Source organism: Piliocolobus tephrosceles, chromosome 8, assembly GCF_002776525.5.
Source record: "Piliocolobus tephrosceles isolate RC106 chromosome 8, ASM277652v3, whole genome shotgun sequence".
NCBI classification, from domain to species: Eukaryota; Metazoa; Chordata; class Mammalia; order Primates; family Cercopithecidae; genus Piliocolobus; species Piliocolobus tephrosceles.
In genome coordinates, this window is record NC_045441.1 from 104,487,185 (window position 1) to 104,502,378 (window position 15,194).

The 15,194-nt window shown below is 42.0% G+C and overlaps 1 protein-coding gene across 2 annotated transcripts in view; it reads right to left on the bottom strand.

Moving 5' to 3' along the window:
- Positions 1 to 15,194, bottom strand: part of DOCK4 (dedicator of cytokinesis 4) — a 473,748-nt gene that overhangs the window by 137,832 nt on the left and 320,722 nt on the right. For both annotated transcript variants that reach the window (XM_023228190.3, XM_023228191.2), the window contains exons 18-23: positions 14,309 to 14,406; positions 14,111 to 14,194; positions 13,830 to 13,930; positions 11,090 to 11,171; positions 9,253 to 9,423; positions 4,652 to 4,844 (exon numbers count right to left, since the gene is read on the bottom strand). In XM_023228190.3, the coding sequence (XP_023083958.1) occupies positions 4,652 to 4,844; positions 9,253 to 9,423; positions 11,090 to 11,171; positions 13,830 to 13,930; positions 14,111 to 14,194; positions 14,309 to 14,406 (729 nt within the window). The remainder of the gene's footprint in view (positions 1 to 4,651; positions 4,845 to 9,252; positions 9,424 to 11,089; positions 11,172 to 13,829; positions 13,931 to 14,110; positions 14,195 to 14,308; positions 14,407 to 15,194) is intronic.

Genomic DNA, 15,194 nt, shown 5'->3' on the forward strand with positions numbered 1-15,194 from the left:
TTTTCTTTTTTTTTTTGAGACGGAGTCTTGCTCTGTCGCCCGAGCTGGAGTGCAGTGGCCAGATCTCAGCTCACTGCAAGCTCCGCCTCCCGGGTTTACGCCATTCTCCTGCCTCAGCCTCCCGAGTAGCTGGGACTACAGGCGCCCGCCACCTCGCCCGGCTAGTTTTTTGTATTTTTAGTAGAGACGGGGTTTCACCGTGTTAGCCAGGATGGTCTCGATCTCCTGACCTCGTGATCCGCCCGTCTCGGCCTCCCAAAGTGCTGGGATTACAGGCTTGAGCCACCGCGCCCGGCCCTGAAATTCATTTTCTTAAAACGTGAGCCAACTGTACTCTTTGCTCCCCCCTTTTGTTGAGACAGGGTCTCCATCTGCCAGCCAGGTGGGAGTGCAGTGGTGTGATCATGGCTCACTATATTCTCAACGCCCTGGGCTCAAATGATCCTCCCACCTCAGCCTGCTGAGTAGCTGGCACCACAGGTATACACCACCACACCTGACTATTTTTTGTTTATTTTTTTGTAGAGATGCTGGTAATATCTTAATTTCAGTCCATTGAGAATAATTTTGGACCAGTAGGATAAGAAGTTTGTTATTTATTTATTTTATTTATTTTTGAGATGGAATTTTGCTCTTGTTGCCCAGGCTGAAGTGCAATGGCACTATCTTGGCTCACTGCAACCTCTGCCTCCTGGGTTCAATCGATTCTCCTGCCTCAGCCTCCTGAGCAGCTGGGATTACAGGCACTTGCCACCAGGCCCGGCTAATTTTGTATTTTTAGTAGAGATGGGGTTTCTCCATGTTGGTCAGGCTGGTCGTGAACTCCCAACCTCAGATGATTCTCCTGCCTCGGCCTCCCAAAGTGCTCGGATTATAGGCGTGACCCATTGCGCCTGGCCAAGTTTGTGTTGTTTTAAGCCACTAAGTTTGCGATTATTGTCACAGCGGCAATGGGAAATGACTACACCATAACTATATCTAAAATGAGTCTTATTTCCATATTTTGGTGATGCTATTGTTTTGTGTTTATAATAATTTTTTTTTTTTTTTACCCATTCCTTGTTATTTGGATACAGCTATCTCTTGGGAAACAAGATAAAACCTAGGGCATTCAATCCCAAGTTCCCCATCCCCCCAAAGAACCCTTAGCTGTTGAAAAAATTGTGTATGTGTGTGTTAATTTTTTAAATGGAAGGTCAGAAATGTTAGGCTTAACCCTTCTACCTTTTATTTTGAGTGGACTACTGGGCACTCTTTTATTATAGTTCTTTAGTTATACAGTTTTATATTGTCCCTCTTCTTTCCCCTCCAGTCAGACAGAATCAGCCTATTTTTGTGAGATGTACCCAGGCCCTTGTCAGGATCACACTCTCCAGTTAACCACAACCCAAGATATCACGTCCTGTTCTCTGACACTGTCTGTGGAGCCTGCTGTTTGCATTTCACATCTTCTTTTCCTTCCCACATCTCCTCTTTCAACTAGACAACATAAATATGCCCATCAGTCCCCTAAGTCCACAGTTTCTGATTTAGAATGCCAAAGTCACTAGAAACACTTTCCACGTTTCCCTAGCAGTATTGTGTAGTCCCGTGTGATTTAAATAGAAGATACTCTGAGCCCTGGAAGGCTCTCAGGGACACTGTCTAGTTTTCCCCATAAAGATGGGCTCCTTCTTGATGTGTTCTGCCTGGCCCATCTATACATCACAGTCTCTTCAATGAGTCAGGAAACACCAAGCCAAGCCACGTCCTGTTGCAGCAGGGACAGAAGCCTTTTCTCTGTTCAACATCTGCGTGAGATAAGGATTCTGTTGATCGTGAGCCACTTTTGCTTCTCCATAATCATCCTCCATGGCGAGCTTCCCACGCATGAGCAGACAGGGTTTCCTCTTCTTCTCTTCCTCTTCCACGCCACCATATCCACAATTACCAGCTTCCCTGCACTGGCCCTAAGCCTCTCTTCCAGGGCACTGACACAGACCCTGCAGGGTCAACATTTCTTGGGTCTCATGAGTCCTTCCATCCCTTACCATAGTACATGTTCTCATCAATTCCCACGGGACCCAACATTCTTTATCCTGCACCGCAGCAGCTTCTTCTCTGTGTATCTTTCTAGTCCTGATTTCTCTATTGCGTACAGAGCATCAGGAACCAACAAGGAACTGGGTCCAAAGACAGATTACATTGCTCAGAGGCAATGAACACAAACCCCCATAATATTTTCCTTACATTTGAAAATAATTTTGATGACTGTCTTGCTCTCTTAGTGTAAGACGTTAACTGAACAAAGAATTATCTGGTCATTGTGGGAGAAATATGGCAGAAATCAGCAATTCCTCTGAGACCGGAGTGAACTTTTCTTAGTGTGGTGAAAGCAGGGTTGGTGCCTGAGTTACAGTAGGGTGCTCCATCGGGACCTACATCCCCTGTACAGTCCCTGTTTCCAATCCCGGAGAGATTCCCGAGTCACTGTACAGAACCCTTAGGGCTCTGAGCAGCAGAGTCGGAAAACCACTACAAGAAGTATCTTTTCTTGTTTTCATTGGGAGAAATCGGAAGGTTGAACTTTCTTTTACATTGTTTGAAGTGCTATTTCAGAAAAAATAATTAGAAACATCTCAAAAGTCCTTCAACAGGAGAAAAAATAAATTAACTGTGATATGTTCATACAGTGGAATATCGTACAACAGTAAAAAAATAACAAAGTAGAGCTATATCTAGTGGCATGGACAAATATAAAAGTATAATATTAGGCTGGGTGCGGTGGCTCACGCCTGTAATCCCAGCACTTTCGGAGGCCGAGGTGAGTGGATCAGCTGAGGTCAAGAGTTCAAGACCAGCCTGGCCAACATGGTGAAACCCCATCTCTACTAAAATACAAAATTAGCCAGGCATGATGGTGGGTGCCTGTAATCCCAGCTACTTAGGAGGCTGAGACGGCAGAATCATCTGAACCTGGGAGACGGTGGTTGCAGTGAGCTGAGATTGTGCCACTGCACTCCAGCCTGGGTGGTTGAGCAAGACTTTGTCTCAAACAAACAAACAATAAGTATAATATTAATCAAAAAAAGCACTCCAAAGAGTGACATACAATGCAGTGTTATCATTTAAAGATGAAATGATTTAAAAATTTGTAAAGAAGAAAAAATCATATATTTTTAAAGCTATGTAATAAAGGAATAGAAAATAGGAACCATAATCTCTGATAGTGGAAATTTCTATGAAGGAAGTGGGAGCCTAGACAGGAGGACCTTGAGTATATCTGTGATGAATTCTTAATAAAAAATCTAAAGCAAGGCCAGATGCGGTGGCTCACGCCTGTAATCCCAGCACTTTGGGAGGCCGAGGTGGGCAGATTACAAGGTAAGGAGTTCAAGACCAGCCTGACCAACATGGTGAAACTCCACCTCTACTAAGAATACAAAAATTAGTCGGGTGTGGTGGTGCACGCCTGTAATCCCAGCTACTCAGGAGGCTGAGGCAGGACAGTCACTTCAACGTGGGAGGCAGAGGTTGCAGTGAGCCGAGATTGCACCACTGCCCTCCAGCCTGGGCAACAGAACGAGAATCTGTCTCAAAAAAAAGTAATAATCTAAAGCAAATAAGTGGTAATGTTAAGATTTGTTAATGATTTGCCATTATTATGCTCTATTCTTAAATGTATATACAAAATATTTTACAAGAAAATATGTAAAAACTTGTTTACTATATATAAAACTATTTCAAAAAATTATACATACACACACATTCATATGGGAAAATCAGTCTTTTTTTCTTTTTTGAGACAGGGTCTTGCTCTGTTGCCCAGGGTGGAGTACAGTGGCGCCACCTCGGCTCACTGCAACCTCTGCCTCCCAGGTTCAAGCAATTCTTCTGCCTCAGCCTCACGAGTAGCTGGAATTACAGGCACCTCCCAACACACTTGGTTAATTTTTTTGTATCTTTGGTAGAGATGGGGTTTCACCATGTTGGCCAGGCTGGTCTTGAACTCCTGACCTCAAGTGATCTGCCCGCCTTGGCCTTCCAAAGTGCTGGGATTACAGGTGTGAGCCACCGTGCCTGTCAGGGAAAATAATTCTTAATGGAATTTATTTTATTGAGTTTTTTACTTGGGAGGCTGATGTAAATTTCTTAAAATAAACTTTAAAATGAGATTAGCAGTCACTCTGGTATTTCTTCGGGAAAAAAGAAAAAAAACAGAAGAAAACAAGAGGCCATGGAACTTACTAACAGTTATTATAACAAAATTAATTTAAGTAACTGACCACTTGCTCTCGGAATAAAGTAAAAAACAATAATGCAAAGTTTCATATAGTTTCAGAATGCAAACTGATGAAAACCTTTTAAAAACAAAAGAGACAAATAAGGATCCTATCAGGTACCTGTAAGCATCTCTGAAGGAAAGTGTTAAATCCCATCAAACATAAAAAACAATAATTTAATCATTAGTTTTCATTATTTCCAGAAATAAAGTTTTAATTGCCATACTTTTGTCTTTGACTACTAAATACATTTACCACCCAAATAAACAATGGTTTTGAGAAACTGCCTTTAAGTTTTTTGTTTTTAATTGCATCTGCTGACCAGTGGCTACAAGGCACAAAATGGCTTTTTAGAGGCAAAATTTCCTCCAAGAGACTCGGCACCCTACCTGGGTTGGTATAAAGTTGGCTTTCCACGGTTTTGCCAATGCACTGCAGTTTGATGGCCTGCAGGGAATCATCCACGTGCAGGATGGTCGGCAGACTGCCCAGAGTGTCCTGGACCAAGTTAGCCACTTCCCGGACATCAAAGAGCTTCAACAGTTCTGAGTACACGGCGGGGAAAGAGCTCAGAAACACAGCCTTAAAAAGAAGAAGAAATTTAAATGAACTCCCAGATATGTCATGAGAAATATGCTGCAAAGCGTCAGTGAGTTTAAGGACCATGGCAAGTATTTTTGAATGGTAGGAATACAAGTATGAAATGTTTCTGTTACCTAAAGCTAAAAGGTAAATTTTTTAAAAGTGCAGCAGAATAGGACAGTTTTTGAAATGTACAAAGGAGCAGCATAATAAAAACTGGGAAATTTTGGAAAATCACTGACATTAGCAAAAGGATTGACAAGAGCCTCACAGAATAACTGAAGTGCATCATGACTGAATAGAAAGAATGCTCAACCAAGATCTGGATTGTAGTCACTTATATTCATTCCTTTTGGAAGAAGCTTTCTGAAACGCTCACTTAAATCTCATTCATGTTTAAGAAACCAAACATGTTAATTCCTCCAAAGCACTCCATTTCTGATTTAAGAAAAAACACAGGACAGGGCATCAGAAGACCTCAGTTATATGTAGTATTAGTTTTGCTTTCAATCAACTCTGTGACTTTGGAAAGTTATTTGAGCACCCTTTAGTTTCATCATTTAGGCTTTAGTTTCATCTCCTGTAAAACAAAAAGATCATTACAAGATCTTCAAGATCTATTTTAAACCAAGAACTGTGTGTACAGACTAAGAACAATATTTTTGTGTAAATAAAAAACCCAATAATCATTTCTTATGGGGAAAAAAGATGCTCACATCAAATCTCAAAGGGCATACTTAAAAAATTCGGCTAGGATTATATCAGAACAAAGTCAGCCTTTTAAAATTCCATAAAAGGAGGGCAATGGAAGAAGAGTCGACTAGCTTCAACTGTATCTGCTCAGGGAAGGCACGTGTTTCTAATATGCTGAGATTCAAGTGCTAGTTGGCGTACCAATAAGATCTGGCTCCATCAGAAAGTAGGTCGCGTCTACATGTGCTGATGATTCAAACACAGACTCAAACTCAAATTTAAGAATTTTAGTATTTATTTATTTATACAGCAGCAGCAAAAATATCTAGCAGAGCCAGTATCTGTTTTTGATGCCAGAGCCATCAAAATACTTCAGATGCTATAAGTCAACAGTGATGGCTCTTGGCTTTTAAAAATTATAGATTTACTTGAATATATTTAAAGTTAATAACTTGGTATTCTCTGTTAGAGCCTGTATTTATATAACCTTCAGTCACCCTGCAGAGAGCTGAGTCATACCAATGAAGTTAAATAAAATGAGCCCAGCTGTCTGATTAGTGAAAAGTCAACTAAGTTGATTTTCCTCAGGTATCCCTTAATTTATCCATTATTTATTTATTTATACATCTTGACTTCAAAAAGATATCTGAATGTGCCTTCAGTGTAAGATACACATATAATAGGATGATTAAAAAGGATAAAGGAACAAGGATCTTGTGATGACAGCAGGAAGACAGCTGTGCCAGGGCAAGCTGATTGTTTTTACTGCAAGTAAAAATAAAAGTACAATTTAATTTTGACCTTCCTGGTAGCCAGGACACATAGGGAAAGATAACTATTGGGAATCGTCTAGCAGAGTTTGGGCTCTATTCCTTCTGATATTCTTCTTCTTTTAGGGATCTTGTGGTAGGGTGTGTGTGTCCATGAAATGGAAAGCTAAGAATCACTGTTGTACTAGCTGGGTTAGTCCTTAGTCCTTCCAGGACAGAGCTAACAAGAACAGTGTCATTAGCAAGTTGCATTTGGGACAGGAGGACTAAATGAACCTACCCAGTAGGACCAGGATGGATACATCTGTGGGGTAGCTTCCCATCAATCCAACCCAAAGGACTGTGGGGATGGCCTCTAGAAGACAGGGTTTGCCCTGAATTGTAGCCCACATGGAAAAATGCAAAATGGAGCAAGGAAACCAGGTTTCTGCCTCTAAGGCAGCCTAATAGTAAAGCTTGGACCAATTCAGAGCCGATTTTTATTTGACTGTAAATGTGGCAGGCAGGATTCTAAGACGACTCCCATGACCCTGTCCCCTGGTGGTGTTCCTGTGATTACAGGCAAAAGATGTCACATGGCAAAAGAGATTTTGCAGATGTAATCAAGATTACTCATCAGTTGACCTTCAAATAGGGAGATTTGTCCAAGTGGGTCTCACCCAATCACATGAGTCCTTAAAACAGTTTTCTCTGGCTGGTAGCAGGAGAAGTAGTCAGAGAGATTCAAAGCATGAGGAGAATCTGACATACTGTTGCTGGATTTGAGGATGGAGCAGCCATGTGCCAAGGACTGCAAGTGGCCTCTGGCAGCTGACAGCACCTTCCCCCACTGGCTGACTGCCATCAAGGAAACGGGGACGTTAGTCTTCTGAAAACAAAGAAACATTTCTGCCAACAGCATAAAAGATCATGAAAGTAAATTCATTTCCAGGCCTCCAGATAACACATGAAAGCCAACACTTTGATTTTGGCTTTAGGAGATCCTAAGGAAAGGACCCAACCAAGCCTGCCTGGAATTCTGACCTATAGAACTGTGGGCTAATCAATGAGTGCTGTTTAAAGCCATTAAGCTTATGTTATAAGCATTTGTTATACAGAAAACTAACACATCGAATCCACTGAATTAGTGGCACTGCCTCTGCAGAGAGTGCATGGGATCAAAAGGGAACCTGGTATGGGCAGAGGTGTGTGGCATTTCTTGTCTTCCCCAAATACAAAGAGGCAAAGTTCTCATTGCTTAATAAAGAAAACTAACCATTTTATCATTTTATATGGATTTTTTCTTAGCATCAAACTAAACATAAATTATCACATCAAAATACACAGGTTAAGTGATACTGCACAAAATAACAGGGAATGACTTCAGCAGAGTTTACAAAGATGTTCCGAAACTTTATGGACACATTTACATATTATCTCTTGATTAAAAGCTGAGAGCAAAAAATATCAAATATGATTCTTTGAAGGTGCTAAATTTGTTTCTAAAATTTGCTGTGGGATACAGCTCAGAGAATCAAGAGCAGTGGGAGTCAGCGTGTTGAAGAGGTGACAGCGAGCTGCTCCATTCTGCTGTACCCCGGTGGCCCAAGCCACCTTAGGGGGACCTCCAGGATCCAGTGGCACAATTAAGGTAAAAAAAAAAAAGTCTCCTGAATCTCTAAGAAGAAACCATGCCTTACAGTTACTCTTAAGAGTAAGAAAATATTTTTCAGGTGTGAATTAGGCAAGTTTCATCTCTGTAACCGATAAACGGTAAAAAAAAAAAAAAAAAATTTCAGGGTGAAAACTCAAATTCTGAATTACTTTTGTAGAGATAGTAAACTTCTAAGAACTCTGATCTAAAGGAATGCACGGTTAGCCTGTTGGATTATCCTGCTTAAATATCAAGTGCTGTCATCAGGGTTTAGCTAGTAGTGGGCAACTTGACACTGAGGTCTCTGGCAAGTTCCCATAGTGCAGTGATTGTACTCTTGACTGCAAAGGCCAAAACAACACTTAAAAGAGCCTGAGTTGTATCCTTGCCCAGATGGAAGAAGAGTCCACCTCTATAAAGAAGAGAGGAACAAGAATAGACCTCTAAACATTCAGAAAAAATACAGCACATTATCGGAGGGCTGGTACACTCCTGGTGTTTTGCTTTCTGAACATCACATAGCACCAAATCATAACAACACTGTTAAGGATCTAATTTTGTCTCCCAATCTCCCCTTTTATGTCCCAGTTCTCAATGATTACAAGTTTCTCTAACCTCTAGGGCATGGTAAGAGGCTGCTTCTCCTTCTGATAGGTTTTTAACCAAGTCATCAGAATTAAAAGTATACAAGAAGAATCGAGAAAGTATAGGGAAAATATTCAGAATTACCTCATGGAACATACTCAAGGCCATGCTATTTGGGAAGTAGATGGATCCCGTTCTTAAAAAAAACATGTGGGGCCATTTCTGGTAATAGAGTTTGGCAGCAGCAGCTCTGCACTGGTCTTAAAAGATCACTCCCAGGATGATTAGGGTCAAGTTCAATAAAACAAAACAACATGCAGCTTAGCTGAGTCCAATATAATGATTCTCAAGTTGACAGATTGAAATGCAGTGAGAGGCTTGGGGAAAAGAACTGCAAGAGATTGGCTCTAGTGAAATTCCTTCCCCAGGGCTGGTGGTGACAGCATGTCCAATCATCAGTATGTGTTCTGGTAACTGGAAATGAAGCTGATGCAAACCAATAGCCTCTCCATGCAGAGAGAGAAGGGAAAGGCAACCCACTTCTGCTCAGCTGGTACACAGAAGGTAGGGGAATTTTAAAAGTCTACTCATAAAGTTGGTTAAGCTACAAATATAAACTGGAGCTACTGACTTCTGGTGGAGAAAACATTTGATTACACTGTTGTGTAAAAATAAATAAACTGCACTTATCGCTTTCTTCTATTCAGCATAGATGAAAAGAAATTACCTGTGACTGAGATAATGCTCCAGACCCTTTGCTCTCTTGTGAAAGAAAGAAACGGACCGACATGAGAAGCTCCTGAATGCAGCAGCGGAATTCCTCTTCGTTTTGCCCACCAGTGGCAAGGGAAAACAGCCTTCGAGATTGAACTATATACTTAAAAATGTATTCTTGTGCCTTAAAAATACAATTTTTAAAAGTTAGCTTCAAAGGAGACAAAGAGTATTTATTTAACAATGACATGGCATAAAAACTATGGTATGGCATTAAACTTTCAAATTATTCATGTAAACACGAAGGCCTTGTGAGGCTTTTTTGAATAGTATTTACTTTTACAGGGAACAGCCACTTTTTTTTTTTTGCTTAGTGAGAGAAATGTATAGAAAATTTAAAAACACTTTAGCCGGGTGTGGTGGCTCATGCCTGTAATCCCAGCACTTTGGGAGCCTGAGGCGGGTGGATCACCTGAGGTCAGGAGTTCGAGACCAGCCTGACCAACATGGAGAAACTCCGTCTCTACCAAAAATACAAAACTGGCCGGGCATGGTGGGGCATGCCTGTAATCCCAGCTACTTGGGAGGCTGAGGCAGGAGAGTTGCTTGAACGTGGGAGGCAGAGGTTGCAGTGAGCTGAGAATGCGCCATTGCACTCCAGCCTGGGCAACAAGAGCAAAACTCCATCTAAAAAAATAAAAACAAATAACAAACACTTTATCATTCTGGAGTATGATGAACACTAAGTGTTTTTGAGCCTCAGATGTTTTTTAAATTTAGTCAACAAAAAGATAACTGTTTTTGAAAAAATAATTTTGTTTGGACAAGTAGTACTCTTGCCACTTAGCATTTTACCTTCAATCAGCCCAAAATTACAAATGTATAATTCACAAAATGCTTGTTTTATAAAATGTATACATTGTCTACTTAAATCTACTGACACCAAATAGGATGGTCCTCAACAACAGGAATCAGGAGACTACCAGGGCTGTTACTGGACAGTTCCTTTAAGAATTTGCACTCTTTTTCAACATGTTTGCAAGTAAGGGATTAGTATCTCCACAGACAAGGGAGCATATAGCACCCAGAGACCACAAGACCCAGTAAAGTCTCAGGTTTTCTCATTATAATCCCTGCTAAGCCACCCTATTTGCTCTTAAAATTTAACATAAATGGTTCTCCGATGGTCTCTGTCAGGTTGGTGGAAGCAAGAGCCAGGAACTTCTTTTTTTTTTTGAGATGGAGTCTCGCTCAGTCGCCCAGGCTGGAGTGCAATGGCGCGATCTCAGCTCACTGCAAGCTCCGCCTGCCGGGTTCAAGCCATTCTCCTGCCTCAGCCTCCCGAGTAGCTGGGACAACAGGTGCCCGCCACCTCGCCTGGCTAGTCTTTTGTATTTTTTAGTAGAGATGAGGTTTCACCGTGTTAGCCAGGATGGTCTCGATGTCCTGACCTCGTGATCCGCCCGTCTAGGCCTCCCAAAGTGCTGGATTACAAGCTTGAGCCACCGCACCCGGCAAGAGCCAGGAACTTCTAAGCTTAACTGCCCCTATATAGTCTTCTCTCATAAACCCTCCCTCTCCTGCTCATCTTAGACTTCACTTCAAGTGCTCTACAGCCCAGAGGAACAAAGATTCAACCCCAAACAGTTTCCAGTAGACTAGCCTGGCAAAGCCCCCTTCAAATTTCATCAGCTCTCAAGCAGCCACAAACTGATTAAGATCCTTGAATTGGAACGTCAGTAACATATCATCACCCATTACTGTCTGTGTAGAGGAACCAATTAGTTTAAGCATCCGCATGCAACAGCTTTGTTAGACTCTGCTATCTGTTATCAACAGCATGTTATCACCTTCAGCACCTCCTGGATATGCTCTTGCCGCTCTGCTTCTGTGATCCGGTCCACATACCATTTGAGCACTTTGATGAGATCTCTAAAATACAGGGGAAAATGTGCAGAATGTAGAATTGGTCTAATTCTCAATTAAATGCCAACAAATCCAATGCTTACCTGTATCACGAGGAGGCTTCTTTTCCCAACAGTTCTCGCATTTTCCTGTCAATCTGCTGTACAATAATTTTACTAAATCTGCAGATCAACACTGCCACCCCTTTTCAAAGTTTAAGAGAGAAACAGCACTCAATCTGGACATATTCCATAGTCCTGCGTTTCTGGTAATGCCTCCAAATGGGTGAACATGAATATTGGAGAAAAGGACTCTGGCCAACCAAGTGCCTGGCAGTATGACTGCCATGGTCAATACCATAAAACTGCTCACTGGGATTTCTTTTCCAGTGACCATGTAAACAGCTGGATGCAATATCATTAGGCTGCAGGCAAAACGGGGTGGAGAAGACGGATGGAGACAATGCTTCCCCACTGCTATGCACACCTCATGGATTTATCAAGCCAATTTTCTGACCCGTGAGAAGAACATGGCTTATGTCAATATGTGCCTTAGGAGAATTTCTAGAAAGGCCAAGGTATTTTTTCTTCCCCCGTTTTGAAAAATGTAAAAACAACAGCGAACAACTCTCAAGATTACAGTCTTACCACCTTGAACTTTGGTCAGTTCTTGGTTTCTTTTTTCTTCTTTTTCTTTTCTTTTTTTTTTTTTTTTTGAGACAAGAGTCTTGCTCTGTCACCCAGGCCGGTGTGCAGTGGCTTGGCCCACTGCAACCTCTGCCTCCCTCTTGGGTTCAAGCAATTCTTCTGCCTTAGCCTCCCAAGCAGCTAGGATTCAAGTATGCACCACCATGCCCAGCTAATTTTTGTATTTTTAGTAGAGGCCAGGTTTCACCATGTTGGCCAGGCTGGTCTTAAACCCCTGACCTCAAATGATCTGCCCACCTTGGCCTCCCAAAGTGCTGGGATTACAGGCAAGAACCACTGCACCCAGCCAGTTCTTGGTTTCTAGGAAACAGTTTACCCAGCAATGCTTCTCTGGGCCAGGGGAGAATACTTGGATGTGCAGCAGGTGGATGTTGGTGGAGTGCTATTTTTTAAGATAATATGCCAGTGAGTTTCTGATCACCCCCAGCCTGAAAGGATTCCACAAGTCTTTTTTTTTTTTTGAGACGGAGTCTCGCTCTGTCGCCCGGGCTGGAGTGCAGTGGCCGGATCTCAGCTCACTGCAAGCTCCGCCTGCCGGGTTTATGCCATTCTCCTGCCTCAGCCTCCCAAGTAGCTGGGACTACAGGCGCCCGCCACCTCGCCAGGCTAACTTTTTGTATTTTTTAGTAGAGACGGGGTTTCACCGTGTTAGCCAGGATGGTCTCGAACTCCTGACCTCGTGATCCGCCCGTCTCGGCCTCCCAAAGTGCTGGGATTACAGGCTTGAGCCACCGCGCCCGGCCAGGATTCCACAAGTCTTATTTGTCTTTTTAAGATCCTGCTTTTCTGGCCAATCGGAAGTGCGAGAAATTATACTCTTGTTTTCTAGCTTCCAAAGAGAATTTAACTTGGAAGTAGTGACCTCCTCACACTAGGGCCCAAATTGTTAGGCTGAGTGGGCCGATGTTTCAAAACTATTCCTGAGGTTGCATTTCGCTCTCAGCAAAAAATCACGCTGATGAATGGTCTAGTCTAACGAAAATACCTTCATTCATTTCGATGTTGGAGATGTCGATCTTAACATGTCATGGCTGGGAATATCCAAGTAAACAGGATCAAATGCTTATCTGATAACCTACTAACCTTTATATATTACATAGATGGGGGAAGGATATCAACCTGATTTCATGCTTTTTAAACTCATCTCAGGGAACAGTCAGGCATGTGCATGCCCATAGGTGCTTAAGGTATAAGGTAGAAATATGGGAGAACAGCAAGCACCATATTGGACTGGGAGACAGACAATGGGGTACACTCCTGGGCTACCTAAGCAGAGCCAGACTTGGGAAGGTGTTATTTGTCAAACTGAAAGAGAGAAGCTGTAGCCTCTGGCAATTATCAACTACCTTGTGAGGAGGCAGGCACTAGCTAAAGATGACATTATTCATAACTTTTCAGCATCACCTGAGCCGGTAGAAAAGGAGGAGCAGTTAAAATAGCAGCCCCTGTCAAAGAGTAGATCCCAATGACTAAATTGCCTGAGGCCAGGGACCAGGTCTTCACATCATCAGGATAAAGTACAGCGCCTAGCAAGCAGCTGGCACTCAGTAAATCCTAACAGATAAATGAATGAATGACTTTCAGCAGGTGTGAAGGCAAACGTTGTTTTCCATTCATATTTCTTTCTTATGAACATTTATAATCATCAGGGAGTACAGTGATGAAGTGGGACTCTTAACAGCCAAAGTGCCAGACATTTTAGACCAAAGAACATCCAGTGAAACAGAGACAAGAAGGAAAGACTTTATATTATAGGGCTCAGGAATAGAATTCAGGAGGTTTTTTCCCTTTTTAATCAAAGTAAGTTCTAGCCACTGAAAAAGGGTGTGTTAGCAGGGAAGAGACTATCTCAAGAGACACTTCAGTAGTGCTCCATTTCTTCCTACACTCCCTTTTAAATTTTCCTATATCGCCTCTTCTGCTGAGAAAAGCTCGAAAGGAACCACTTTCAAACTAATTACAAGATACAGGGCCTTACCTGTATGCAAGTGCCCCAGCAAAATGACTCTCAATATAAGTGTCCATTACAGGTTTAAAATGATGAAATTTGCTATCTTGCAGCAAATTTATTATGTGAACCTAAAAAAAGAAAATTGAGCTTTATAAAACCAAATGCAAATCAAGGTTTTCCTTTTTTTCTTTTGCTTCTTTTTAAAATGACCTCTTACATGATTAAGTGCATGTTTCTAAACCAGCCTCATGAAAGTCAAGATTGAGAGACAAAGCAGTTAAAATATAATTAAGGGAATTTGAACTTACCAAAGAATCAAACACTTTAGACCCATATTTTTGGGAATTTTCATCTAAAATTCCAAATAAGGTATCCAGTGTATCCTGCAGAAACTGTTAGATAAAGAAGTAGTAAATGAGTAAATAAGATACTATCTGTCTTTTTCCTCCAAATGTTCTTTATTCTATGAATCTCTGCAAGGAAAATAGTAATGAAATACTATATACCTTTACTATCTCTGAGCCATCGATTTCTTTTAATTTAGAGAGACAGCCAGTGATCTTGTCTGGGTGAGTTCTCCATTTCAAAAGATCAAGCATATCACCTTTCAAAACAGAAAAGGAGGATTAATTGCCTAAATAGGGAACAGGTCCTCACATGAAAGCGTTCTGCTGGTAAAAGTACAATTCTTAACACATGTGGCTCCCTTTTCCTAGCCACTCAAGTTGCGGGCGCCCACAAACTATGACTAGCCCTCTCCAGGATGGCATTTATTACACTGGATTCTGTTTCCTCCCCACTGCTCTTGACTTACAAACTCCTACTCTTCTTTTAGTCCTCAGGTTGGATGTTGCTTCATTTTGGAAGCCTTTCCTGAAATCTCGAGCTAACTGTCCCTTCTCCATGCTTCCACATCACAGTAGCACTTGCCTTACCATTACAGTTGTTGGTGTATTCGTCTATGCCTCACCTAGACTGTAAACTCCAAGAGAAAAAAGCCATGCCAACCTGGGCCCTTCTGTATTCCCAGCACCAAGAACAGAGCAGGCAGGTGACAAATATTTGTTGATTAATTTTTCTGCCTCCTCCTGGAAAGATGAGAGTTTCTTGAGGGCTGGGAACCTGCTTTATTCCTGTTTGGGTGCCCAGCACATAGCACTCTGCCTAGCAACCAACTCCACCCAGCAACAAAGGTCTTCTTGGCAACGTGACCCAAGTCTTGCAGACTAAAAGAATGATAACAGGCCCAGTGATTTCTCAGATCATCCAGGGAGCTCTCAACCTGAGAAGAGCAGCTGCTGGACTCCATGGGCCATCTTTCATCCCAGAGTCCAGGTAAGCACACGGCTCAGCTCTTCAACCCTTTCCTAAACAGACACGCGGGCCTTAGTC